Source organism: Varanus komodoensis, unplaced genomic scaffold (genome assembly GCF_004798865.1).
Source record: "Varanus komodoensis strain SLA01 unplaced genomic scaffold, ASM479886v1 scaffold3, whole genome shotgun sequence".
Lineage (NCBI taxonomy): Eukaryota > Metazoa > Chordata > Lepidosauria > Squamata > Varanidae > Varanus > Varanus komodoensis.
Window position 1 is genome coordinate 11,685,487 of NW_025335761.1, and position 27,711 is coordinate 11,713,197.

Sequence of the window (27,711 nt, forward strand, 5' to 3'; positions counted from 1 at the left end):
TACTGACTGAGATTCAAAAGAAATATGTATGCCACATCTGCTTAAACACTGACCTTATCTTATGCATCACAGCACCACCTTTCCTTCTATATTTCAGTATGCTTTTGACATTCAGAAGAGGTACCAGTTCCGTTTCTGGACTTACCATTGCTTATTTCAGGTAGGTCAAATTTGGTGAAATCCCACCATTGAAGCCTGTAGGTGGTATTGGCAATATTGCTGGCCACAGCAGACTGTCCATCTCCAATCACAGCCCCTAAGGTGAAAAAAGAGTACTAAATAAATCTCTCAACTTCCAAGAACAGATAATCAAAAAGGATCACTTAAGGGAGGAAGCACAAGTCAGGGTCCAAAGACTTCTTGGTTCCTTAACAAAATGAACAAGACAAGTCACTAAATGTATGGAAACCAGAGAAAAAAGCTACATGTAAAAATGCTATTTATGTGGTAATACCAATGTGAGTTTTGAGTACAGATAATAAAAAATAGTATTTTATCAGGATTACAGAATAACCAAGGAATTGAGACAGGAACAGACAGGGAAATAGAAAATTGCTTAACCTATACATAATAGTGCAGTTCAGAAGTAAGGCTCATGTATGACAGCTGAGGGGAAACAAGAGGCTGTACTGATGATCCTACCTGACATACTGTGCAACAAAAAGATTCTTCCTCGGCAATCACATACACAAGGAATGTCAGCAGGGAAGGTTATCTCCTTGCAGATGCTTGTATTGTAGGCATACACATCAGAAGGAGAGCCTGGTTGCCATGCATAATTTGGTGGACAGAACTAATCAGCATGGCTCTGTTCCCCTTTAACATATTCATTCAACACATGTGGGATACTTCTGATTAGGCCTAATTTTGTCAATATGACAACTAATATAGTGTTGTGGGTTTTCTAACAGTATAACTGGGCAGTACATTCACCAAAAAGCCAAACCCATTACAGACTTCAGCAACTCCACATATTTTGAAAAGAAGAAGAAAGTGATCTAGATGAAAATTTCTTGATGAAGTGCTCTGAATAATCTAGCAATGTTCACAGTAGAAGACAGAATATTCAGTTAGAAAAAAATACTGTGACTACTATGGTACAGCAACTCTGATGCTTACTGGAATGGAAAAAGCAAACTGATATTTTCTTTCCTTCTGTCCTTTAACTTCTTGGCTAAAGCAGGCAGGATATCCCTGAGGGATATGGGACACAATTCCAATTGCCCAATCACTAGCAAATAGTTTAACAACCTCAAGTAAACCAAACCTAGATAAAATTATTCAAAATACCACTGAAATTCACATTTAACCAATTCAGAAATACATATTTCCAGGGCTCAAACAATCTGGTGTATTATGAACCAAATAAAATTTATTTCAAAAGTTCTTCTCTGGGTCATATTGTCATCTGAGTCACTGTAATTCTCTTGGAACCTTGAAGACTGCAACAATAATGTTCCAGGTGCCACAAAAACATATTTCTCCAAGGTGTCCATACTACAAGGCACCTTGGAGACAGTTTTCCATGGTTCCTTGTACCAGGTTGATGGTTGATAAACCAATTGCTGTCAGTGGGCTTTTGAAATGAGGTCCACAGATGCATGTGGTGCAAGGACTGAAAACTGCCAACCCCTAACTCAGGAGGTTGCACAGGTCAAAGGGGATGGGAGTGGGGGGTTAAAGGGGGGGTCAAATCTGCATTCAAACTCCACTGTTGATTCAATTAGTCTATGACAGGTATACAATCAAAACTAGAATGGTGGTGGGAGAGAAGGGATAAATAATTCCTTTTGGCAATAAGGCACCACTAGAGATGTGTGAAGGATCCTATGGGAGGGGGGCTGTCAAAATCTATTTGGGATTCTACCGAAACAGTGACAACATTCATCAATGTAGTGGCTTCACTAGTGATTCAGGAGCAGCATTACTGGAATCTATCACTTATGATAGTAAGTCAAGCTATAAATAAGTTATGTAGTACAGGTTATTTGCAGTGCACCCGATGATCAACTCTTTTTCCCTCAGCCCACCAGCCAGCTGTATCCCAAGCACCTTTGCAGCACAATCCATATCTCACAATCTCATGTTATGTCAGTAGCTTTCTTATTGTTGGTCCTCTATAAGGTCAGGATGTGTCCTGCCTTTGCCAATTTCCATTAGGTATTCCTATCCTTCCACCACCTCCTGGTTGCCAACAGTTTTTTAGATTTTTTAAAATATAAACTGAACACTTTTTCATGACTTTTTGTCATTTTATTCACATGCTGCAATATTTCCTTGTCCATGCTGCATGTTTAGTTCATCCAGTTTCCATCTTCCTCCTCTTTCTGTGAAACAGGTCTGAAGAGGCAACTTTTTCTTTAGAATCCTAGATAGTACTGTGGAGGGCTTTTGGGATTCATAGGAACAAAGAGAAGGAAGCAGAATACTTAGATGACATATTCGTGACTAGAGAATCAGAACCTGATATTGTGAGATATTCTAAGGGTGTGAGAGACAGAAGCTGACAGAAACTTGAGTGCAGGAAAAGAGAATGTATGTGCGAGGACTGTGAAGACAAAGAGTGATATATTGCAGTCAAAAGTTATTATACATTATTTACTAAGAAAAAGTTACAGGACATCTTGAAACCATTATGCTTATTATACAAATAATGTTTTATTTTGTTTATTGGTATAGATAAGTGTCATAGGTTGATTATCAGTGTCTCATCCTCAGGACCACATAGTGCAATGAAGAAGCCTTAGAGCTTAGGCACAATACTGTGGGAAGTTATGTGAAAAGACTGGAATTAAAATTCCTGGTGGCAGAGAGTTAAAGGAGTGTATCTGTGACAGTGGTTTATTGCCAAAAAAACAAGACAGCCTTGAGGAAGTGGTCTGTATTCAGATAAGACAGCCATCCACCATGCCTAGTTATTCATAATAGGTTGTTGTGCAAACTCAGTCACAGACAAGCATACAATACCATCCCTAGTATGATGAACTTTACAAACAGGAAAGCTATCCTTTATATTCCCGGAAATGGCACATATGCCAAAAGACATGGTCCACCCCTCCTATAAAAGAGCCTTCTAGAGATACAGGTTCTGCCTCAAACAAGGAGGAGGAACCAGAATCCACAGGTGAAATTTCAAGATCAATGGACCTAGAGATAAGCCAAGCAGTGACTGAGAATCAAACAATATACAAATTAGTGATAGATAGATAGATTCAACTTCTGTGAGAAACTTTAAGTGAGCATGTTAATATGGAGGGAGACAGACATGACATCACTGATCTGATATGGCATCAGTTTAAGAAGGCAGGCCAGTTGAAGTGTCAGATACTTCAAATAATAGGTCCTAAGCAAGACAATCCACCTTAAATGTTTGCTTATCAGATTGAAGGAGAGCAGAGCTATTCAATTTGGAATTAACTTCTTATTATTAAGTTGTATTTCCCTAATGGCCAATATTTTAGCTTTGTTTGTTTCATCTATTTACTTCTCCAATATTCTTCTTTTGTACTACAAATCCCACATAGCTGGTTTTAGTCATTCTGTGTCCTCTTCTCCTTAGAAGATGGGAAGGAAAAACAGCCAAGATATTCATTATATCTGGAGATAACTATTACGCAGTGACCTTTAGCTTTCTAGCAGATTCCCACCATGTATGTTGCAATGCTATTCTATTTGACTATCAGACAATCCAATTCACTTAAACTGCTTTGAGTTTTCATTTTTTTAAAGTATAAACATGGCTTTGATACAGTGAACCACACAATTAAGGTAACTAAGCTCAAATACTTGGCAAAGAAATTGGGTCTAGAACCTGGGTGATTCCATTTTGTGTTTTAATGGGAAAGCACTCAAATTATCTCATACTTGGTGATGCCAACTCCAGCATGTGAGTGTTTGCAGCTGGTATTCTACAGGGCCAGTTTTATACAAATGCAGTTTAATAACTAGTGAAGATACTTGGATAAATGATATAAGTCTTTGGAGTGGGTATCATGAACATGCTGATAACACCTTGCTCTACCTTTCATTAGCAGGTGTGGTGTAGTGGTCAAGAGTGGAGGTCTGGGACTCGGGCAATTTGGGTTCTAGTCCCTGCTTAGCCATGGAGCCAACTCGGGGACTTTAGGCCAGTCACAAACTCTCGGTCCAACCAACCTCACAGGGTAGTTGTTGTGCGGATAAGACTGAGAGCAGTAGGAGGAGAATGATGTAAGCTGTTCTTTAAAAAAAGGAAAAAGTGAGGTATAAATCAAATACATACATACATACATACATACATAAGCAAGCAAGCAAGCAAGCAAGCAAGCAAGCAAAGCAGCTAGCAGCAGCTGTCTCAGTTTAATATATAAGCTGGTCTTGCTGTTCAAAAGAATGGAGCTGGTTGGATCTCAGATGTGTCTTCTATTATTGCATATTTTAAGTTGCAAATGCTGCAACACTGGTGCCCACACATGTCTGCTCGACATGTGACAGAACATTCCGTGCCCATACTGGCCTTATCAGCCACTTGCGGACACACTGTGAACAGCCCACAACTCATCAGATGTCAAGGACCTATTTGAAAACAATGGACGAACATCATTATCATTTTAAGTAAGATTTTGATGAAATATGCATATTGTTGTCTACATTCTTGATGAAAAAGGGGAATATATGTTTAATCAATGTATTTAATTTATACCTCTTTTCAAGGAAAACTCTTTCACAAAGTGCCTTACAATATAACTAACCCAGAATTAACACAACTTAAACAATTCAATTTAAAAAATCCAAGTCTGTATGACTAAGATTCTATTGCATGAATAATAAATAAATCCTGAGGCTGTGGTTATATTGATTGAAACTGAATCCAGACAAACAAAATTGCTGGTAGGTAACTGCTGTGTTCTGGAGGACAATGCAATCCTAGCAAAACGTAAAGGGTTTCAAATTTTGTGCTATGCCACATTAGACCACAACAGTCACCATGCATTGTTTGATCTATATAGTTTTTCAACTGGATTTGTACATACAGTAAACAGCAGTAGTTCCATTCCTATTTGGACAGCCAGCTCCAGAAGGTGGTACTCTGGGAATATTGCTCAGACCCTTGGACTCTCCAGTATGGGGTTCCTCAGGGATCAGCCTTGTCTCCATGCTATTTAATGTCTACATTGGACTGCTGAGTGGGGCCATCCAGACCTTTGGAGTGCGCTGTCATCAGCAAGCTGATGGCAGATTGTACTATTTCTCATTTTCATCTTCAACCAGTGAAGCTGTAGATGTGCTAAACTGTTGCCTGCCACAACAATGGACAGGATGAGGGCTGTCCTGAAACTCAATCCACACAAAACTGCAAAGCTGTTAGTGGGTAGTTCTTTAAACACCAAATGGAAAGTGTTTAAAATGCTGTTGAAAGAGCAGTTTGGTAGAATACTTCTCTTGAAGGAGCAGTTTCATAGAATAGGGATGACAAAATCATCTTTGCCACTTCATGTCCAGGTGGCTTCAGTGGCTTGGAGTGCCTTCTACCAGCTTTGGCTAGTGACCCAGCTATGTCACTATCTGGACAGGGATAGTCTAGTTTCAGTAATCCATGCTCAAGTAATTTCTAAACTAGATTAGTGCAATGCACTCTACATGGGGCCACCCTTCTGGAGTTCAGAAACTCCAGTATGATTCCAACCCTTATTCAAGGTGCTGCTTTTAACCCTTTTGTAAGACCACAACCCTTAATGGAACTCCTCTCCCAACTGCAATCTACCTAGACTGATCAAAATCTGGAACCTGGCTCTGATTACAACTTCCAAGAGAGACTCCATTAGTGGCAACAAGGAGAAGGTCTTTCTCAGTGGCAGTTCCCCAGTTATGGAACAAAGTTCCCATCGAGGCCCACCTGGCAGCAGATTAAGGCTGTACTCTATGTCAGGGCAATAGTGAAGACAATAATGCTAGGGAAAGTCAAAGGCTCAGGATGAAGTGAAAGACCAAATATGAGATGGATCAATTCCATAAAGAAAGCTACAATCTTGAGTTTACATGAGCTGAGGGGTGCTGTCAAAGTCAGGGGAATTTGGAGGGCATTCATGCATAGGATTGCCATAAGCTGGAGAAGACTTGAAGGCACATAGTAACATAAAAATATGATCAAAAGCAGTACTGCAGCACCAAAGCAAGCAACGGCAACATTACGGAAGGAAAAAAAAACCTCTTCTCCTAATTGTTGCTGACCAGACAAGCAGAAGAAAATGGAACTGGAACAACTCACATGCACTTTGTCCACATTTGGTCTTAGATGGCTATGTGGGAAGTGTCATGAAAAATTCAAAAAGAAAAAGTTAAGAAGCAAAGTCTTCTCTATTAAAATACCCACCATGCAGAACTCCCCTTTCTAAGTGAAACTTGCATGAACAAACTGGCAAGTAAATATTTTTGTATAATATATAGGAAGTTTCTATGAGCTAAAGAGAATCTTCTGAAAATCAGAATTGAGAATTGCTACTATAAAGAGACGGAAGTTCAGTCTTTCGGTTGATTTGATTGAATCACCTGCATTAAAACTGTACACTGATTTAGGCATTTTTGGTAGAATAGCACTAGGAAATAGCAAATTAAAACCAATCACTGTAAGCGAGACAAGAAATTCTGAAGTAATTTGTAAGACTTTTTTTTCTAGTTAATTAAAAAAGTTTATGGACACTGGCAGCAACATGTAATATTAAAATTGCAGCCAACCCAATGAGAAGGAAAGATAACTATGCCAAAAGTACCTGGAAGGTCACATTATTTTAAAACTATCAGTATGGGCTGAGGAGCATGCATCAAGGAAGCTATCACCAACTACCTGAACTCACGAAACTTAACCTTGTCCACTGTTCTTCCAACTGCTTCCTAGGACACCAGCATATATGACTTTTCAAAACGAACAGCCTTGTAGCAAACTAGTTACCAGCACAAACTAGTTATTCCTCACAAAATGCTAGTCACATGGTCACACTCCCTAGGTTTAAACCAAACAAAAACAAACTTCTGGATCAACACTTTAAAAACATTGGGGGGGGGTGGGGGCAAACTGAAGAACATGCCTCAGGAAGCAGTTCTCTTACTGGTAAAAATTTACATTCTGCCTACATATAGCAGCTTTCTGATTCACACACTCACACTGAAAGAGATACTAGTACAATGCAATATTTTAAAATAAACATTTTCTCAAGGAGATTCATCTCCGAGCTGGAAAAACTAATTTGCAGCCTCATGTGCCAATATCACATATAACATCTCTCAGGCATAGTTTCTCTCATATCAGTGCCATAACCTTAATGGCAACGGCAACAAGTATTCATTTCGGGGAACTAAGTCTATTTGTTTTGCAGGTATATCATTTTTAAAAAATACAACCTCCCTAAATGACCACTAGTTTGCAATGAATATATCAAAGTTATTTATTGGAAATGGTTTTCTCTGCTCAAGCAGCATCTGTACTAAGGGATTTCCTTTCATTTCTCTGTGTTCTTCCCTTTGTTCACTATCTGCCTATTTCTTTTTACAAAGGGAAGGGAAGGAATGTCTCAATCACCCACAACCTGACACCTGCCTTGTTGAAGTCCATGATAGACAGGTGTTCCCTCAGGTAGTATCAGGAGGGGGAGATAGGGAGGGAGAATGAGGAGTCAGTAGCACAGGGGTCCTCAAACTTTTTGAATAGGGGGCCAGTTGAAAGGCTGCGGTGACCGTAGGGCGCCGGTGAGGTGGGGGTGCCTGTGGGTGCGGGCTGGTGAGGTGCCGTCGGGCACGCGCGAGGTGGCATCGGGCAGCCGCGGCAGTGGCTCGCTCGCTTGGAGATCTCCCAGCGAGTCCAAAACCATTTCCAAGTGAGCAAGCCACCACCTCCCCACCTGCACAACTTGTGCACAGGCGGTGAATGGTGGCACAGGCTGGTAGGCCGGATCTGTCCCACGGGCCGTAGTTTGAGGAGTAGCAGAACAACTGGGTAGCCGCTACACAGAGATTTCTGAAGAAATGGTTTGTACCATAATGAACTGGTTGCAAATCAACTCATCTCATGAACGTTTATTAAATAATTAATTGTAAAATTACCTGCACTTTTACTAATTAGGTAACTGATAAGCATAATTATTAGATTACATCCAGTTACATTTAGCAAAATGTCATTCAATTTATGTAGTTTTCATCTAAGCCAGCATCATTCACTCACTGTCAAACCTAAATGCATATTGTGGGAAAGCACATTTGGTGACAGGATAATGCATCAGATCCTATCATAAATAAATCAATCAATCCAAAGGTGGCACGACAATGTGGAACCTTTTCATTATAGTAAAATAGATATTCAAAATTTAATTTCTTAAATTATTAATTGTACTGTTTTACATTTTCTCAACTTGCAAAAACAGAGAGGCAAGGAAGTAGACCAATATGATGCAGGCCAGCTTACAAATCTGTGACAGTATCGATAAGGTCTGGAAATGCAAAGCCAATCCTTTCAGGAAAAAATACTCAGCAATCACCTGACAAACTGTTTTAGGGACTCAGAAACTTCCACTGGCTGGAAGAATCAAAAGTGATGAAAGCAGTTATTCAGTAGTCTGGGGCTTGTCATCGCTGTGGGGGGAAATCACAACCTCTCTTCAAAGATTATTTAGATTTCAAAATGCTGAAGTACAAGCTGAAGGGCAATTGAAATGCAGTGAACGTGGGTTTGATTGGCAACTTTCCTGCATCTGTCTGTCAGTGGATAATAGAATACTGGGCGATGACAGAAATGAAGATAAATTCTTTTTGCAGTACCCCTCCTTCTTTAACCGCCCCCAGTCAACATATGACAGAAGAATTGGGGAGAAGGGTTAATCAGCCCTTAACCAAATGGGGTTGTAATCCCCCAACCACCATTCTTCCATCAGTATAAATCCATTCAGAAGATCAGTGCTTTTGAAAAATAAAAGAATCTACATGAAACATGTTAGAACTAACGCTTAACTTGATTTAGCTGGATGTGCCTTTGGAGCAGTAGAATCTTAATTCTTTTACAAAAGGGTGGCCCAAGAATATTTGTTTTTGGTTCAAGATCTTCATTCTGACCTGAAAGTACTATCCATTTTTGTCTACTGTCACAAAAATAAGATGAAACATCAGGAAAAGAATGTTATATAAAAAAGAAGTGGTTCCTTTGTCAACTTGATCTCCAATCTATGACAATTCTCCACTATTGAAAATGATAATAGTTCTAGTATGCACACGGTCATAGAACTTCAGGACTGGAGTGAACTCAAATCTGATTTAATTAAAAAGGCTCTGTCATATGCAAAAATATGAAATACACAGATTGCCCCCTCTCCCACCACTAGCTGTATTCAAATATATTTGTAAACTGAAATTTATGCTCTTCTCACTCCTGTAGTACAGCTGCAAGAAAGAGTTTGGAAATCTCTTATTTTTATTTCCAAATAGCTACAGTTTAGTAGTATGTTCATACAATACTGCTGTTCGCTAAAAAAAAAAAAAAAGTCACACCACAGAGGAAGGGGCAGCTGATTAACTGTCTCAATTTTTTAAATGAAAAAAATTGCTTGACAATATGAATGAAAGCAGTACTCAAATAATGGCTGCTTTTCACTGACTTCAGTCAAAACACAGTTGAACTTTGTTTCATCCCATGTAGCATACTGTTCTGATTATTGTAAACTGGAATTTGTATTAAAATTAGAATGTGCACTGCTTACATACTTAGGTATTGGAATTATTCTTCTTAACATAGAATAGTAGAGTTGGAAGGGAACAAGAAGGCATCGGGTCCAATCCCCTGCTGTTACACAACACCAATTTACACCACCCCTCTCGGATGGCTGTCCAGTTTCTTTTTGAATGTCTCTAGTCTTGGAGAGCCCACCACCTCTCTAGGCAACTAGTTCCACTGTCCTGTTGCTCTGACAGTGAGGATTTTTTCCCCTGATATCTAGTCTGAATCTGGGTTGTCACAACTTGAGCTGATTATTCTGTGTCTTCCACTCTGGTATGAACAAGAAAAGATCTTGTCCTTCTTCCTTGTGATGGCCTTTGAGGTACTTATAAAGTGGTATCATGTCCCCACTCAGTTTTCTCAAGGCTGAATACACCCAATTCTCTCAGCCTCTCTTCATAGGACAGTGTTTTCAAACCCTGCATCATTTTTGTTGCCCTCCTCTGGACCCTTTCTAATTTTCCTGCATTTTTCTTAAATCTTGGTGCCCAGAACTAGACAAGGTATTCCAGATGGGGTCTGACTAGTGAAGAGTCTAGGGGAACTACCACTTCTCATGATTTGGAAGTGATACTTCTGTTAATGTATCAAAAAACAGCATTTGCATTTTGGGCAGCTGCATCGCATTGTTGCCTCATACTTAGCCAATTGTCCACAATTACACCAAGGGTTTTTCCCCCCACTTTTCTGCTCTGTCAGGTATTCCCCATCATATATTGATGTGTTTGGATTCTTTTTCCTAGGTGGAAGACTTGGCATTTGTCCTTCTTGAATCTCATTCTGTTGTTCTCAGCCCACTGTTCAAGTTTCTCAAGATCGCCCTAGATCCTCATTCTGTCTTCCAGGGTGTTCGTTATTCCACCAGCTTTGCATCATTTGCAAATCTGATTATTGTTTCTTGTACTACCTCATCCAAATCATGAATAAAGATGTTGAAGAGCACTGGACCTAGGACTGATACCTTCAGCATCCCACTAGTCATCTCCCTCCAGTCTGAGAAGGTGCCACTGATGAGCACTCTGTGTCCAATTTAGCAGCCAATTTTGGATCAAAATAGTTTTTCTATCTAGTCCACTTTTTGCTAATCTGCTTATCAGAATGTTGTGGGGCACTAAGCCTAAAGTTTTGGTAAATTTGAGATAGATTATGTCCACAGTGTTTCCACTGCCCATCTGGGAGGTTACCCAGTTTTTAAAAAATGAGATTAAATTAGTCTGACAGGATTTATTCTTGATAAATTCATGTTGGCTTTTATTAATCACTGCATTTTCTTTGAGGTGCTTGCTGACTCTTTTTTAAATAACTTCCTCCAGAATTTTTCCAGGGACTGATGTCAGACTAACTGGTCTGTAGTTCCTAGGTTCATCTTTTCCTCTTTTTTGAAGATGAGGACAATGTTAGTCCTTCTTCAGTCATCTGGCACTTCTGTTTTCCATGATTTATCAAAGATAATAGACAGTGGTTTTGAGAGTTTCTTTGCTAGCTCTTTTTTGACTCTGGGATGGAGTTCAATGGGTCCTAGAAATTTGAATCTGTTTATTCAATCTAGATATTCCTTGACCATTTGTCTGTCAATCCTGGGCTGCCATCCGTCACTTTGAGATTGTACTTCCTCTTTGTTGTAGATCTTCTTGTGGGAGAAGACTGAGATGAAGTAGGAACAAAGCACCTCTCCCTTCTCCTTGTCACCTGTTTTCACTTTGCAATCTATATTAAGTAGATGGGACACCTTTCTCTTTCATTAAGTTTTCTGCACTGGATGAAGCTGAAAATGACCTTCTTGTTATTTTTAGCATTCCTTGCTAGTCTCAGCTTATTTCCTGCTTTAGCCTTCCTGATGTCATCCCTGCAATTTCTTGCTATTGGCTTATAGCCTTCCTTTGTAGCCTGATCTACTTCCACCTCCTTCCACCTTCCAGGGTCTCACTTAACTTTTTGTAAAGCCATATGGGCTGCCTCTGGTGTCTTCTACATTTTTTTCTTGCTGGTACTGTTTGTAGTTGTGCTTAGGAGAATCTCCTTTTTTAAGATTTCCCACCCCTCTTGGACTCCATTTCCCTTAAGGGTGAATTGCCATGGCACCTCACTTATCAATGTTTTGAGTTTTTAAAGCTGTCTTTCTTGAACTCCAGCATACATGTTTGGTTCCAGTTACCTTTTGCCTCCTTATAATTGAGAATTCAAGTATGGCATGGTCACTTTTCCCCAGGGTTCCTACAGCAACTATTTTCTCCACTAAGTCATACCTGTTAGTATAAAATCAAGGATAGTCATTCCCGTAAAAAGTGATAAAAAATATTTGAGGATTTAAATTTTCAAATTTCGAGCTTTATTTGGAGAAAAAAGAAAGCAAGGATTAAACTGAAAATGCTTCAGGAAACCAAAAAGAATGGGGGTTTTGGTTTACCGGATTGGATGTTGTACTATCAAGCGTCTATTTTAACTTGGCTAAAAGAATGGATAACCTTGTGAAATAAGAGAATTTTGTATCTTGAAGAACAATGATTTGCAAATGGGTTGGCAGGCTTGTATGTGGTATGAGAAGGTTAAGTCTCATGGGACTTTTTTAAGTCACTTTATTAGAAGACCATTAATGTCAGTGTGGGAAAAGTTAAAGTCAAAATTGTATAATAAGTTGCCAAGATGGCTTTCACCTATGGAAGCTTTTGTGTATCCAAATGTATTGAATTTTGAAGGGATCATAAGATATGATGGTATTTTGGATAAGGATGGAGGCCTGAACCTAGATCAAGAAATACAAGAACAGGGACTCAATATCTCGTGGTGGTATAAGGTGCAGATGCAATCAAGATATGCTAAAGATTGTAAAATATGGGAGTTTTATAAAGACCTAACAGTCTTTGATCAAGTGATGTTAAAAACAGATGAGAAAATGATTAAAAGAATTTATGAGTTCCTATTTGACAGGAAAATGGAAGAGGAACAGGTTAAGGAAACTATGATAACATGGGCACAAAATTCTGGATATAATATTGAATTAGAAAAGTGGCAAAAGTTATGGGAGAGAAATATTAAGGTAACTTTAGCAACTTCATATAAAGAGAATTTATATAAAATGTTTTATAGATGGTATTTGTCGCCAAATAGGTTAGCTAAAATGTTGCCAAATATGTCAGACAAATGTTGGAAATGTAAACATGATGTGGGTACTTTTTACCATATGTGGTGGACTTGTGAATATGTGAAAAAGTATTGGATTAAAATACATAAATAGCTTATTGGATTAAAATACATAAATGCTACAAAAACCCTTAGCTTTTAAACCTGAAATTTTCTTGTTAGGTATTGTACTGGAAAATATTAGCAAACAAGAAATGTATTTGATACTACATTTAATCACAGCAGCAAGGATTGCACTTGCTCAATACTGGAAGAGTGAGAAACTACCCACTGAGGAACTGATTTTAAAAAAGATTCTGGACTGTGCAGAAATGGACCGATTGACTCTATTATTGAAGGAGAAAGAAGATACTGACTTCTATCAAACTTGGGACCTTTTTTACGAGTGGCTGGAGAAACAGGACTTGGCTTAAATTTAAAGATGTCTTTAAATTTTTATAAATCGATTTGAATATAATTATAGAATTTTTAAAAGATATGTTATAGGGGGCTGACCCAGTACATCCGATGTATTTGATGATTATTTTTTTAGTTTTTAGTTTAAAATCTTAATAAAAAATATGCAAAAAAAAGGATAGTCATTCCTCTTGTTCCTTCCTTTACCATCTGCTGGAGGAAGCTGTTGGCAATGCATGTTAGGAATCTCTTGGAGAGCCTATGCTTGGCAAGAATTGTCTACCAGCAAGTATCAGGGAAACTGAAGTCCGCCATGACGACTACATCATTCTTGGAAACTGCTGCCTTGTCCTTGTCCCCTTTTTTTGACTGTGTGGTCAGTAATAGAGGCCAATAACTTTTTTAAAAAATCCTTTGCTTTCTTTAAATTATATTAAACCAGATGCTTTCAGTGGGGCGACTAAGTTCCTCTTGAATTTCTGTGCAGATATATGTGCCTCTTATAAATAGTGTGACTCCACCTCCCTTTTTTCCCTTCTCTTTTTTTTTTTTTTGAAGAGAAAATTGATGGCTGTATTCATCAATTGTAGAGTTCCAGTCATGCAAGTCATTCCACCAAGTTTCAGTTATTCCTGTAAGATCATAATTGCCCTCATGTAGTATGAGCACAAGTGCATGTTGTTTGTTTCCCATACTTTGAGCACTGGTGAATAGATATTGAAGGTCATTTTTGTTGTGCCCTGGTTTTCTTTCTACATTTATTGGGAGACTGATGCCCTGCTGGAGATTTTTTTCTCTGTTGAAATACATAAGTGAGGGTATGACATGCTGCATGTCTCCCTTCCCTGTATGTTTCAGTTTAAAGACCTCTTGATGAACCTTTTCTTGTAGTGGCCAAACACATGCCTTCCATTCTTTGTGAGGTGCAGCCCATCATTTGCTAACAGTCCATCTTCCAGGAACCTTAGGCTGTGCTACTAGAATCCAAATCCCTCTTTATGGCATCACCATTGTAATCAGTCATTAACTTCAAGGATTTTTCTTTCCCTATCACTTCTTCTGGTGGGATTCAGGAGAAGAGTGTAGGCCCCGGTGTTTGGCCAAGCACCAGAAGAGCAGCCCTCGTGGTTGCAGGATTACTCCCTCAATCTCCTGCAGGTGGCAGGGTTCTTATGAGCACCATCTGACAGTCCTGGTGAAAGAACTATGTAAGAACCAGTCCTTCCTTCCAGAAGCTGCCTAGGCAATGAAGTCATTTATTTAAAGTTTTTATATGTGTCCAATATTAAAGTCTCTGGATGGCTTACAAGAACAAAACAACCAACATCCAATAAACAACACACTGCATCCAATACATGATTATAAAAACAAGGATAAAACCAATTAACTGTTAAAATATTGGGAAAATAAAAAGGTCTTCACTTGACACTGAAAAGAATAAAGCAACGGCACCAGGCGAACCTCCCTGGGGAGAGTGTTCCTAAGTCAAGGTGCCGAAAAGGCCCTTCTCCAGGTAGCTACCCTCCTAATTTCCTTCAAAGAGAGCTCCCAGAGAAGGACCTCTGACTCAGATTTCAAGGGGTGAGCAGGCACATAGAAAAGAAGGCACTCCTTCAGGTATCCAGGACTGTTTAGGGCTTTATAGGTCATTACCAGCACCTTAAATAGGGCCCAGAATTCAATTGGCAACCAGTGTAGACGATATAGGACTGGCATGATATGGGAGTATCTGCCGGTACCCGTTAATAACTTGGCAGCTCTATTCTGGACCAACTAAAGTATCCAGACCATCTTCTAGGGCAGCTCCACATAAAGTGCATTGTGATAGTCCAAATGGGAAGTTACCAGAGCATGGGTCACCACTGCCAGGCACTGCTCATCCAGATAAGGACACAGCTGATGTATCAGTCAAAGCTGAAGGAAAGCACTCCTCACCACTGCCAACACCTTGTACTCCAGGTCAGAGTTGAGGAACACTCCCAGGCTGAACACTCCCAGTTTTTCAAATTTGAAGTGTTCCTTTCTTGTTTTGTCCTGAACTCTTGAACCCTGCTCCTGCCCCAGCCCTCAGGCATCTGATCCTGTTTGCATTGCTTCCTTTATTTCTTGACCCCAGGCTTACTTGACTATGCTTTTGCCTCTTAGACAGAATGTTTTTGCTCTTCTACTCTTAGCACTGACCTTGGATTGTTGGATAAAATTTGGATTTATTTGGGATTGGATTTTGGACCGTAGCCTAGTTGTCTGGATCCTGGTGCCCATGTTTGTTAGTCAGACACCCATGCCCTGGATGTTAACAGTTTTTGATTTTCCTTCCTAAAGCTTTGAAATCTGTTATTCTGTCAAAGTTTCTCCTGATGGTGTCATTTGTTCCCTAGCAGATGAGAAGGAAGAGGCATTTGTCAGTGGATTGTATGAGATGCATGAATCTATTGGTTGTATTATTAATCTTGGCTTCAGGGGGACAGCATGGCAATTCTCTGGGTTGCTGCAGCATACATATTCTTCCATTCCACTCAGCAGGGAGTATCCCACAACTACCACTCTTCTATGATGATGATGATGATGATTAATGCAAACTAGAACATTTCTCTTATTTGGTTGTCTTACATTCTCTCCTTCAACATCACTCAGTGTGTCATGAAGTTCATTCACAGCTGGTTGTTCTCCCAGCTTGTCTGTTAGCATTTCAAAAGTACCCTTCCAGGATTCTCTTCTTTTGCCTCAGCGTGCTGTGGCAGTTCTCACTTCCGTAACACTCTTAGCTGTTGTAGTTTTACTGCTCTGTCTAAAAACAATTCATCTTTTATTTCCTTAAGGGTGGACTCTAGTGCTCTCACCTTTTCCTCTAGCAGGGTGACTGGCCTGCACTTGTTGCATGTGTAGGCCATGTTGACCTCAGGTGGGAAAACAAACATTGCACAGATACTGCACATCATTACCACTGTAGAGTCTTCTTGGACTTTCTGCTAACTTTTTGATTCTAGCTTCCTGGATCTGCTGTAGCAACCAGTGCTTCCTCCTGTCTTCCCTAAAGGTTACTATCACAATCCTAACAATATTACAAAGAAGAAGAAGAGGAGAAGTAAAGCTCAAAAAGTTTTAAACCTCCCCTACCAAACTCTGTCCCCAAGCTCCTGTTTGCTCACTCTGGTTGCTTACTCCCTCAGAGTTTGGCTGCTTGCAACCCAGAGGGCCCAAGACCAGCTAGGGCAGCTTTCTCTGATCTGTGCAGCTAGGAGTCAGAAACCAGAATGGCTCATGCCACCCACACAGTTGTGTTTGAATAAAGCTTGGATCTAAGCTTTGGGTGGATTTTGGATGTTCAGAGGCAAGAGCTACCCAAATTGTCCTGTTCTCTACCATCCCTGTTTGGACAAGAGAAAACTTTTTAACAACTCCCTATGTAGAGAGAATTAAAGCTGCTACATGCTATGTACCTTACCTTAGAAGGAAATGCAAACGTTTTGCTTCAGACAGTAGGAAGTCCATTAGCACAAGCATGTATGCTTATTCTGTGCAATTCTCCAAATGCCTAAAGCCACTCCAATTTTCCCCTAATGGCAGAAGGATGAGCAGCAGCTGAAAGTACACCCTCAATGCTGGAACTATGAAGCCAGCACAACTAGCAGAGCTTGGAGGCTTGCCACAATATGTTCATTACGATGACTACTACTGCTTTAATTTATATACCACCCCACAGCTGATACCCTGTAATCAATCTCCTTATATCCTAGAACTGTTAAGATGTTTTACTCATCTGAACAGTTCCTTATCTGCCCTGAAATACAGCACCAAACTGCCTTTTCAAAATGTTGCTGGCCTTTACTCCTATCTTGAGACGAGCTTGATGGAGGCACAGGGGATAGAAATGGGAAACAAACTTCTAGACACAGCAAATAATGTGACATGTCTGATTCCCCAAAAGGCAATACACAGTAGGAAACATAGCACTGGGGAATTATCATTGATGAACATATGATCCACACAAACAGCAATCAAAATTTCAAAGAATTCCATGGGCTTTTTTTTGTTGTTTTTGTTTTTTGTTACATATCTGTTCCTCACAGTGAGACTCTGAGCTGAGAAAGAGAAATAGCTTCTACACTGTGCTCCTAATTCTGCAGAGCTTGTAGGGTATAGAATAATAGGTTTAAACGTTTCTGATGAGAATAGGCCTCACAAAATATTTCTCTATTTCCACTGGGCAAAAATTTGTGATGGGATCTATGAATGCAGCTGATTAATCTCATTTGTTTTTCATGAGAAAATTGCAGACTCTTCAACAGCTACTTACACTTACTGCATTTGTAAAGTACTTAATTACTTCTTTCTTGTATCAGTATTTTGTTCCATTAATTGTTAGTTCTTTGCACACAGACTGCCTTTTTCGGTAATAGTATTTAGTATTGCCTCGATTCCAATCATTTTCTTCATCATTGTCTTTTTTTTGGGGGGGGGGTGGCAGAAAAGATGTGAACTGGCTTCTGTGTGATCATGGGACATGAGGCTTCTATCTTTCACGGCAAAAACAGGCTAAACGTACAAACCTATACATGATTAGGAAGAAAAAAGGTCCTACAATTCTTAGTATGCCCTAGCCAACATGGCTGTCTACAGGGCTGCATCGAACTGCAGAACATTTCTCTGTCTAAATATATACAGGACTGCATACAAACACTATTAAATTATCTTTATACTGTATATACCACATTTCTTGTATTAACACATAGCCCTATAAATGTCCACCATCCATTTTTTCTGACTACTAAAATTGTTTTGGTTGCGAGCAGCACTGCCCAGATCCAAGAATACCATACACCTAGATTCTGTAATGATGTCTTCAGATCAAGCATGTGCCTTCTACACCGTGTTTCTATATGCCTCCAGGCGGTCACTCTTCACATGCCTTTCAACTGAAATAGATTAATATCTTCTGTAAAATTGAAACAGGAGCGCCTAAAAGGCAGGCATATGCTATTGTGGCATCTCCAACATGGAGGTTGCTCAGGAGACCAAAAGTGATTTCAAGAATTGCATGTTTTCAAAATGGCAAGCACTTACATGTAGAAAAAACATAAAAAACATCGTCAAGTGCCCTTTATGACAATGACCACAACATGAAATCTATGTACACATTTTCCCATACTGAAATTGTGTTTGAAGAGGCATCTATGGTTGCCTTAACAGCATATTATGTCAACCAGTGCAATACGAAAAGGAAGGTCTTGCTTACACCATTTTACTCACAAACAGACTTTTTCCAGCAAAGAGGCAACTATCAATATATTAAGGAGCTTTAACATTCTACACTCTAGTCTTTGCAGAATAATGTTACATGTCAATATCTAACGGCAATTTTGTGAACTCTAGCCCATATCTCATGAATAGGGGTGGGATAACCCCACCTCTTTAATTTCTAATAAGCTGAAGACTCCTAGTTTGAAGTTCTCAACAGTTTTATTTTAACTCAGAGGAAAAGTCTGGAGTCTTCTTGTTAGGCATAAAACTGCTATTAAGGCCACTTCCAGCTTTGACACAAGGATTCTATCTCCTTAATAGGCAGGAGTGCTGCTGTTAAGGTGAAATGTATCTTGCTAAGATGAAGGCAGCTTTGCCACACATCATATCATGTTTATGAGCAACAAGTATCCACAAAATTAATGCAATCATATTTTTACAGCAATCAAAACCCATAATAACCACAACCCCACCACTTTGGTGCATGTGTGATAAGGGGAGAAGGAGGATCAAAATTTCCCAGTAAAAAAATATGTTGTTCAAGTGCTTCAACAATGTTGCATCCTTAAATCAACTTGAAAAATATGAAACAAAGCAGGTATATCTTTAATAAGAGTGTGTGGTCACTTCTGCCCATCCTCTTCCCAGCAGAAAATCTAGGGAATCATTACAAAATGTGGGGAGGAGTAAGATATTTGGTTATCCCACAGTTCAGAGTTAAACAAAGCATGGTTAACTGCAAATAAAATTAAAGACATTTATTTTTACTTAGCTCCTTTACAACTTAATATGTGAGAACCAGTTCACAAGCCTGCTTTATTGTTTATTTACCTTTTCAGCCTATAGGTGACTTTTGAAAGCAAAAGTCAAGTTCCCTGACCTCACATTTTCAGGCTTCTGAAATCTCCGTGAACTTTAGCTAGTATGGTCTCAGCAAGCTGATCTCTACTCTGTTACAGAGCCTATCATACAAAGAGGCTCTAGTTCTATCCCTTGATACCACTGCCTGGTTACTTACAACTTCATTGAATGCTACGGACATCTGCTTTTTAACCGCACATCACTGTTTATACTTTGCACAAAAACAAAGTGAAATCTGTGCCTGGCAGGCATTTCTTTGTATAAAGCTCTCTTTCCCCCTTTATGACTTTTCAGAGCATGAAATATGCCTGCTAATCCTAATTGCTTTAGAAGGCAAATCTCGTGGTGCAGGACAATGAGTGCAAACTTCTTCCAGTAAACATAACCTGCATACATCTACTGGGAGACTACTACTAGAGAGTAATCACAGCAACTGTCCTTTCTTGGTTTGTCTACCACCACTAAGGGAATTTTGCTCAGAACTAGTGCACAAAGCTTCATTGACAAAGGGCAGTCCTCTTCCTAGAGTTGCTTCACTCACATTCAGCACTCTGTAGGCACTGATCCTTATTTGGCTATTTTGAGGGTCCCTACAGGGCATCTTTCCCCTAAATATTTCTTTGTACTTCTGCAATCCTCATGATTACCCCAGGTCTGCTGAGACCTGCCTTTTGGTTATGTAAGCTATGACATTAAAATAATTTAAACAGCAAAGAAAAATCTCAACATTTAAAGTTCTATGTTCTAAGAGTGTAGCTTTGGTCATAAAAAATGATCCAAAATGCAAATTATCTTGGATAAGATTCTACCAGGTCTTTGGAGGAACTTCCCTAACTCCCCATCAAGGAGTGACCGGGTCTGCACATCACCATCAACACACCATTCATGCAACATCTGAACACCAGATTATGGAATATGGGCAGATGAACAACCCAGAGCTTGAATGCATGGTTTAATTTGACATTAATGGATTGTATAGAGCAGCACAAAGTAGATGGGTGTACGGTAACAGCATTTACAGGTTGTATCCTCCCTGAGTTTTTTTGCTATTTTCCTAGTGCCTCTACCCATAGACAATCCAACAGTTCAATACAGCTATGGTGGGACTGTTACTTCCTTCTCTTCGCCCCTTTCCATCAATAGACTTCTGATAGTTGTATGGCTTCAGAGAGAATGGAATGTTTATAAAATTCTCTAATGCTTCAAATAACCAAATCAACGGGGAAAGAAAGGGCGGTCAGCAAATCTGTGTTTTGTGCTTTACTAGTAAACCCCACATGCCTCTTTGTGAGCACAATTACCGCTTCAACAAATTATCTAAATATGGCTTCACCTTTACAAAGGTATAGGGCTGCAAAAACTTCAATCATCTCAATTTGTCCTCAAACGGAAACACCAAGATTTTGTAGCTTTTCTATTATATAAGTTTATGAACAGAAGTAGGCTATACTTCTTTAAGACTTGTTCTATTTCACTGTTTTGCCTTAAATAATCCCTGCTCCTAACTACAAAAGTGCTACTTAACTCTCTTCTCAGTACAGAAAAATCTGACTGAATTTTTCTTCAACATATACAGTAATAAAATGACACATGAATGAAAAACACTGTCATCCCAGCAACATAATATTGGTCTCACTATATAGCACCCAAGAAAATACACACATATCTAGTATAAATTATTACATTTCACAGTTGCAATATCCCATAGCTGGGGTCGTTCTGGTCAAACAGTACTTACTTGAACTCATACCAATGTGAAGGGATGTTAAGACTATTAAGTTTACCCATAGGGAAAATGGAACTTCATTAATAAAAATGACACTCTTGACAACTTAAATAAAACCCTTCTTGTACAGACAGCCATGAAGAAAATAAGTGCTGACAGCTCATGCCTATGGATTGTAAACCAAGAACACACTGTGCTTATTAAGGGCTACTACCCAGTGTGATGCCTCCCAGGCCAGCTGCTGTGCCTGAAGATCAGCAGTGCTCACTTTCCCTGAAAGGCACAAGACTGAAGGACAGTGCCTGAGGGAATAATTTATGATTCTTCCCCAAATCTGATGGCAAGGGCACTTCAGCAAATGAACTATCTCACAGGGAAGTAGGGACAAGTGAAAAGAGGAGAACAACATATTCTAGGCATAGTTTAGTGGTAAATCAATGGGAAAGGCAATAAAAGGGGGTATCAAGAGATTTAATAAAACCAGCAAGGAACAGAAAATATCTTGGATGAATCAAAGCTGGAGATGTACAGCATAAGCAAGTCCCAAGATTTACATAAAGTGACAACGTAGTACATATTCAGGTTGAAATCAAATGGGCACCTAACTAGCCTGGGATCACCTTCATGTTGTGATGCTGAGTCTCAGGGAGCTTGGGAACTCAGCAGGATGTGCAGTAAAGAATTTGGGGGGAATCCAGCCATCAGCTGGATAAGCAGGAAGCAAAGTAAACTCTCAAATGCCCAAAAGTCAAGCAGACATTGGCTGTATTTGCACCAAATGCTACACTGGAGCTGTTGAGGAATCTAGCTCATCAAACATAAGCAACATGCTGGTGCATTTAATCTAATCGTTCCAGTCCAGCACATTCTAGAAGTAGAAGCAGCTAAAGTAACTAGAAACATATAGGGCAGAAAAGCTTAATGTTGCATGTTAACCTGGATTGTGGCTTGCTATTATTCTAATGTACCTGGATTCATAAGCCAATTAGAAAGCCTGGCTTCAGACTCTTTTAGAGAAGGAACAAGTCAGGAATCCAGGTTTAGACTTCTATCACCATCCTTCTTCATTAATATAACAAAATAGGGGACTGTTTATAAGCTCTCAGGGTCCAAGAAAGCCAGTTAGTTCCTAAGGTGTGACCATACTTTCCTGTTTTTAACACAGCCACTCTGATTTGTGGGATAAGAAAACAAATTAGTTTGTTTTGGGGTGCTCAAATAGAAAGGCATGATACAACATTTAAAAGTATTTTTTTTAAAAAAATCAAAGAACTATCTGAAGACCTTAGGTAAGGTCCTGAACAAATATTAATGCCATCTGTAATAAAGGATTTAGCCCAATACAAAACAAAACATGCAGAGAATGCAGAAAATTGAGTGTTAAAATTCTTGGCAGCAGAATTCACCTCAACGGGAAGAATTCCATGCTGCTACCTAGTTAAATAGTTAATTCAGCCTATGTGGGTAGCTCAGAAGACTGCCATCCTATTTCTACCCAGCAGGATTTCATATACAAGAGCTAAAAAAAAGTATCTCTTTTTCTACAATCCCAAACAGGCATAAGGCCATTAATTTCAGCAAGTTTAGATGTCCCTAATTCTACATTTGATTGTGATCTGTGTGTCTGTTTTTTTTTTTTTTTTTTAAATAAGTCAAATTTCCAACTCTGTCTCAGGTAAACTATAAATCTGGCCTGAGCTTAAGGCAAAATACAGAAGAGCTACTCAGCATTTGGCCCTTGGGGAAAAAAGATATGTATTTCAAATAAGCTGAAATCCTTTTGAGGGCAGAGCTGACCTTAATCCAGTTTGAATTAGTTCTTCAAAACCCCACTAAGCAGAACTGACCACAAAGTGACTACCCAGCATAGTAGTTTATTTTTTCGTTCAAACACATTGCTAGCAAAAAAAACAGCCAGGAATTTTGACAGAAGAAGAAATGAACTAGCACTGTTATTAAGAAATGTTTATTTAGAACATCTGCATCTATCAAACAGGTCACAAGAGTTAGAGTGCAATTGTATGCTCAGAACTAAGCTCTACTGAATCAGACTTATTCCCAGGTAAATGTGAATAGGGCTGCAGTCTAAATTCCAGAGTAGTTATGGTCACATAAAGAATTAATGAAGCAAAGTAATTTATTTTTATTTCATTTTTTAATTTAGCAAGAACCAAGCAACTGTAGATTCAAGGTTGCTGTAAGAGAGCAATTTGTCACCTTCTGGAGCAGCTTGGCTCAACCTTTTTATTTGTCTGAATGTGCCTCAAAACACATTGTTGTGTGTGTGCACAGTGTAAGGATGCCAACATGCACATGAGCATGTTGATGGGAACTCAAGCTCAGACAGCGAGGAAGAGATTATTGTGAAATTTCAGCAAATTCCAGCAGCAGATCAAGGCCAGGGGATGTTCAGGGAGATATGAGTTGGCACCAGAGCCTGACCAGTGCCCTGGTCTACCCAGTGGGAATGCATGGAGCAGGAAGACAGGCCCAATTCTCAGAAGGAGAGTGGGGACAGGGAGCTCAGCAGCCTGTATGACATCGAAGTTCCTCCTCCTGAAGAGGTGACACTGGTTGCCAGGCAACAGCAATAGCAAGAGGTTCAAAGGGGTGAGAAATGGAAAGAGAGAAGGTGGGCACAGTTCCACAATGTGCTGCCTGCAAAAGCCAAATGCCAAAAGGGCTATAAGGGAGGTTGCGAATGAGGAATGTTAGAGAGGGCTGGGCATTTCACTCTGTGTATTCTTAGAGTCTTTTGGAAAAGCAGCTTGGGATAAGTCAGTTTACTCAAGAGGAGAACCACAGCTCACAACACATCAAGTTGCACAAATCAAGCTGTATGTTTCTCACCAACATCTTCTATCGTCATGGACAAAGGAATAATAGCCACTTGATTCGAGTAGCACTGGATCTCTTCATATTCTAAACTCTCAGACTTCCCCTTGCTCTGATCTAATCAAACCTCACTGTATTACTTATATAACTGGCTAAATCCCTCCATTCATGCATTTTTCTGGAATTTTCTTGGTTCTCTGAAAAGAGAAATGTAGATTACAGAAGAGAGTCCCATGAAAGCAAAGTAACAAGCTACTGGGCTCAGTCTGAAAGCTGGCATGCCTACAGCCTGCATACAGTGGTCCAACGAAGTCCTAACTGTATCTTCTGCTTTATGGAAATTCTAAAAGAAATCAAGTAAAATAGTAAAACAGCTTGCAGAAACAAAAAGGCTGACTCTGCTGAATGGGAAAAGAGAAAGACAAAGAAAGAAAGAGAAAGTGATAGAAGTTGTAAAAACTTGTGATGAAAAGGACAAGGTAAAAATATATGAAAGTAGAAGAGAAAAGGAAATGATTCAGACAGAAGGAACAGAATCAAAATTGCAAGACAGTCACATAAATGACAAGTTATGAACACCAATTTTTCAGAAAAATCAGCAGAAAGTCACTCAAAGGGATTTAAGCAGAGTCAAAACTTTTGGATATTAGTATATGAGCAAATGAACAGACAGCAAACAAATGAACCAATTTAGTGGGAAGGTATGTAGAAGACCAAGAGAACAGATAATATTATTGAATTTGGTTTTTTACTCCCTGTTGGTAGGCAGGAGGTACATGCTTTTGTGTGCCAGTTAAAGACTTACCTTTTCAATAGATCTTCCTTGACTGACTGTACTATCCAACCTGAACCCTCTGATTGTAATGTTTTAATATTAATCTTTAGATTTTAGATTTTAATTGCATTGCATTTTGTTTTTAAATGTTTAACAATGGTTAGTTGTTTTGTATTTTAAAAATCTGTGTTGCAAATTGCTTGAAAATATCTTTTAAAGTACCATCAAGTGCACAATAAATAAGCAAAAAAGTCTCTGTTGTTTGGATAATTTGTACTATTGTTTTTCTGTTACTTTTTAATGCAGCTTTAATACTGGAATGCTTTATAGTTAACACTGTAAGATTTTATAATGTTGATTTATGATTTTATCCTTTTTGGCTCTTTTATCCTTGTTTGAGGAAAGGCAAGGAATAAATTCTTTAAAACAATCAACAAACAGAAGCATGAAAAGAGTGTATTAAATAACCCAAACGATATTCAAAGGAAGAAAAAGAAGCTTGAGGAGGAAAATAGGAGTAGGGGGAAAGGAAGGACAAAGGAAACCAAACACCTAATGTTGCCATTAACACCCCTTTTCCCAAGATTTAGAGTGAAAAATACTGTCAGTACCAGCTCTACTTCCTTTTGACATTTTAGTCAAGTGATGCCTGGATTTGGTAACAGGCTTCATGAAGACAATAAACAGTAGTTTAATCCTGACAAGACAGGAGCCCCAGAAGCGATTGTTCCTTACTTCAGGGAGATGGTATTCAATCCGTTCTGGGTAGAACAGTACTCTCCTCAAGGGAGGAACAGGTTTGCAACTTTAGAGTGCTCATGAATCCAGCTCTGTATTTAGAATCCTAGATAACATCTGTTGTACAGAGCACCTGATAGGAGAGCTGCTTCTCTACACCCAGGTTGCATAGTTCCACACAATCATCAGCTTTAAAAATAACTGACAAGATTTCATGTTTGAACAAATGAAAAGGAGACAACTAAAGGGGAATCACAAGTGATGAGAAATACTGGTTACCAAATGCCTGTGAAGAGCAAATAAACAAACATGAATTGCTGGTTTATAAGATGAAATCAGTACAATTCTCTCTGAACTTTATTCAGGGCCTCACCAATTTTGTAAGATGTTAATTTCTGCCTAAATAAGTTTCCTCAAACCTGATTAAGGTTTCTGAAAAACAAATAAACAATGCTGTAATACCGTGAAGCTTCCCTGGATCGAGAATTAACATCTGATCCTTTGTTCAGCATCCTAGAGCTGTTTATTCATGGCTTTTTCAAGATAGCTTAGCAGAGTTGGAATTTATTCTTAATGGAAATAAATGATAAGATCTGCATTAAAATAATTCATATTAGAGAATTCAATTTTTTGCACTAGAGTTACAAACTGTATAGGCTTTCTGCTCATAAAATCAAGCATAATCTCCATGAATAGTCACTCTGAAAATATCTTATTTAAGGACACAATGTACATTTAAGAACAAATAAACAGTGTCTTGGAATTTTCACAGGTTAAATGAAATATATCTTTAACTTAGCCTGGGCTATATTACCAAGACAGTATCAAAAAAGAATTCTTAAAAAATATGCCTTCCTTTTTGTCCATTAATGGTACATCTACTGCAAGCAATGTGGGCCACAAACATTCACTAACACCTGCACAGTTTTAAGGGTCTTTGCATTAGTCATACTCTCCCTCTTTGTACAAAAATATGTACTGTGGTAATGCCCTCTTAAAACACCTATCAGAATGTGAGAAAGTTCTTCATGGCTGACTAAGTAAGCCTGAACGCCTACAAAGAGACACAAAACATCAAGGGGCCCTTTGTCTCCCATAAAGACTGAAAGATTGATGCTAACACAGATCTCTTCCAGAATACTGAACGCTTCCTTGAAATATGCATTTTTGGCATGATATTAAAAAGGGAAAGTAATATAACCCTTTCACTGCAAACACCTTTTCTTTCAAGGGCACTTGCTCTGCCCCTGAACAAAATATCAATACCAAGTGCATAATTGTTTTCTTGTAGTTCATAGCTGCACATATGTAGAAGATAAAACCTTCTAAATACAAGTTTAAGATCCATAAAGAGCTCTAGTTCTGACATTTACATTCTGACAACAGCAAGGATGTGTTTGTACAAAATCTTAAGCCATAGATTAGTGGGATGAGAACAACCAGGAAGAAGCCACAGTGAGTCTCAAGCATACATATTTCCTCCTCCCTTCTTGTTTTCTCACACAGGCAGGAGGATTTATAGTCTTCATTTTTGTTTCTGTTTAACTAAGATTAATTATGGTTTATCATGTAATCTGGTGTGAAAAACTGTGGTTAATATTACAGTTACTTTCAAATAGGTTAACATAAAATAATCAAATCATTACAAAAAGTAAAATCAATTTTGAAGCTAGATTGTTTACATTAATCATACCGAGAGTGTAAGCAAAAACTTCTCCTCTTGGCAGATAAGAAGCAAGGAAAGGAGATCTTATGACTCTAAGACTTACCATAGCAACTTCCTGCTCATGCACATTGCATGTTGAACCTCTCCAAAAGAGCAGGCCCTGAGCTCAGTCAGCCTGCAAGTAATAGATTCATTCAAAAGTAGAGTTGGAAGGGGCCACTAAGCCTATTTAGTCCAACCCTGCATAATGCAGGACTGCAAGTCAAAGTATCCCTGACAGATGGTTGTCTAATGGCTTCTTGAATGCTTCCAGTGTGGAAGAGCCCACAACTTCCCTAGGTAAATGGTTTCACTGTCATACTGCTCTAACGGTTAGGATCCCCCCCCCCCGCGCTATCTAGCTGGAATCTGGCTTCCTGCAACCTAAGACCATTATTTTGTGTCCTGCACTCTGGAATGATTGAGAAGAGATCCTGGTCCTCTTCTGCGTGACAGCCTTTCAAATATTTAAAAAGGGCTATCATATCTGCCCTTAATCTCCTCTTCTCAAGGCTAAACATGCACAGTTCTTTCAATCTCTCCTCACAGGGCTTTGT

General features: G+C 39.0%; 1 protein-coding gene across 6 annotated transcripts in view; it reads right to left on the reverse strand.

The window, feature by feature from the left end:
• Positions 1-27,711, reverse strand: part of AMBRA1 (autophagy and beclin 1 regulator 1) — a 271,815-nt gene that overhangs the window by 90,040 nt on the left and 154,064 nt on the right. For all 6 annotated transcript variants that reach the window (XM_044435883.1, XM_044435880.1, XM_044435885.1 and 3 more), the window contains one exon: positions 146-256. In XM_044435883.1, the coding sequence (XP_044291818.1) occupies positions 146-256 (111 nt within the window). The remainder of the gene's footprint in view (positions 1-145; positions 257-27,711) is intronic.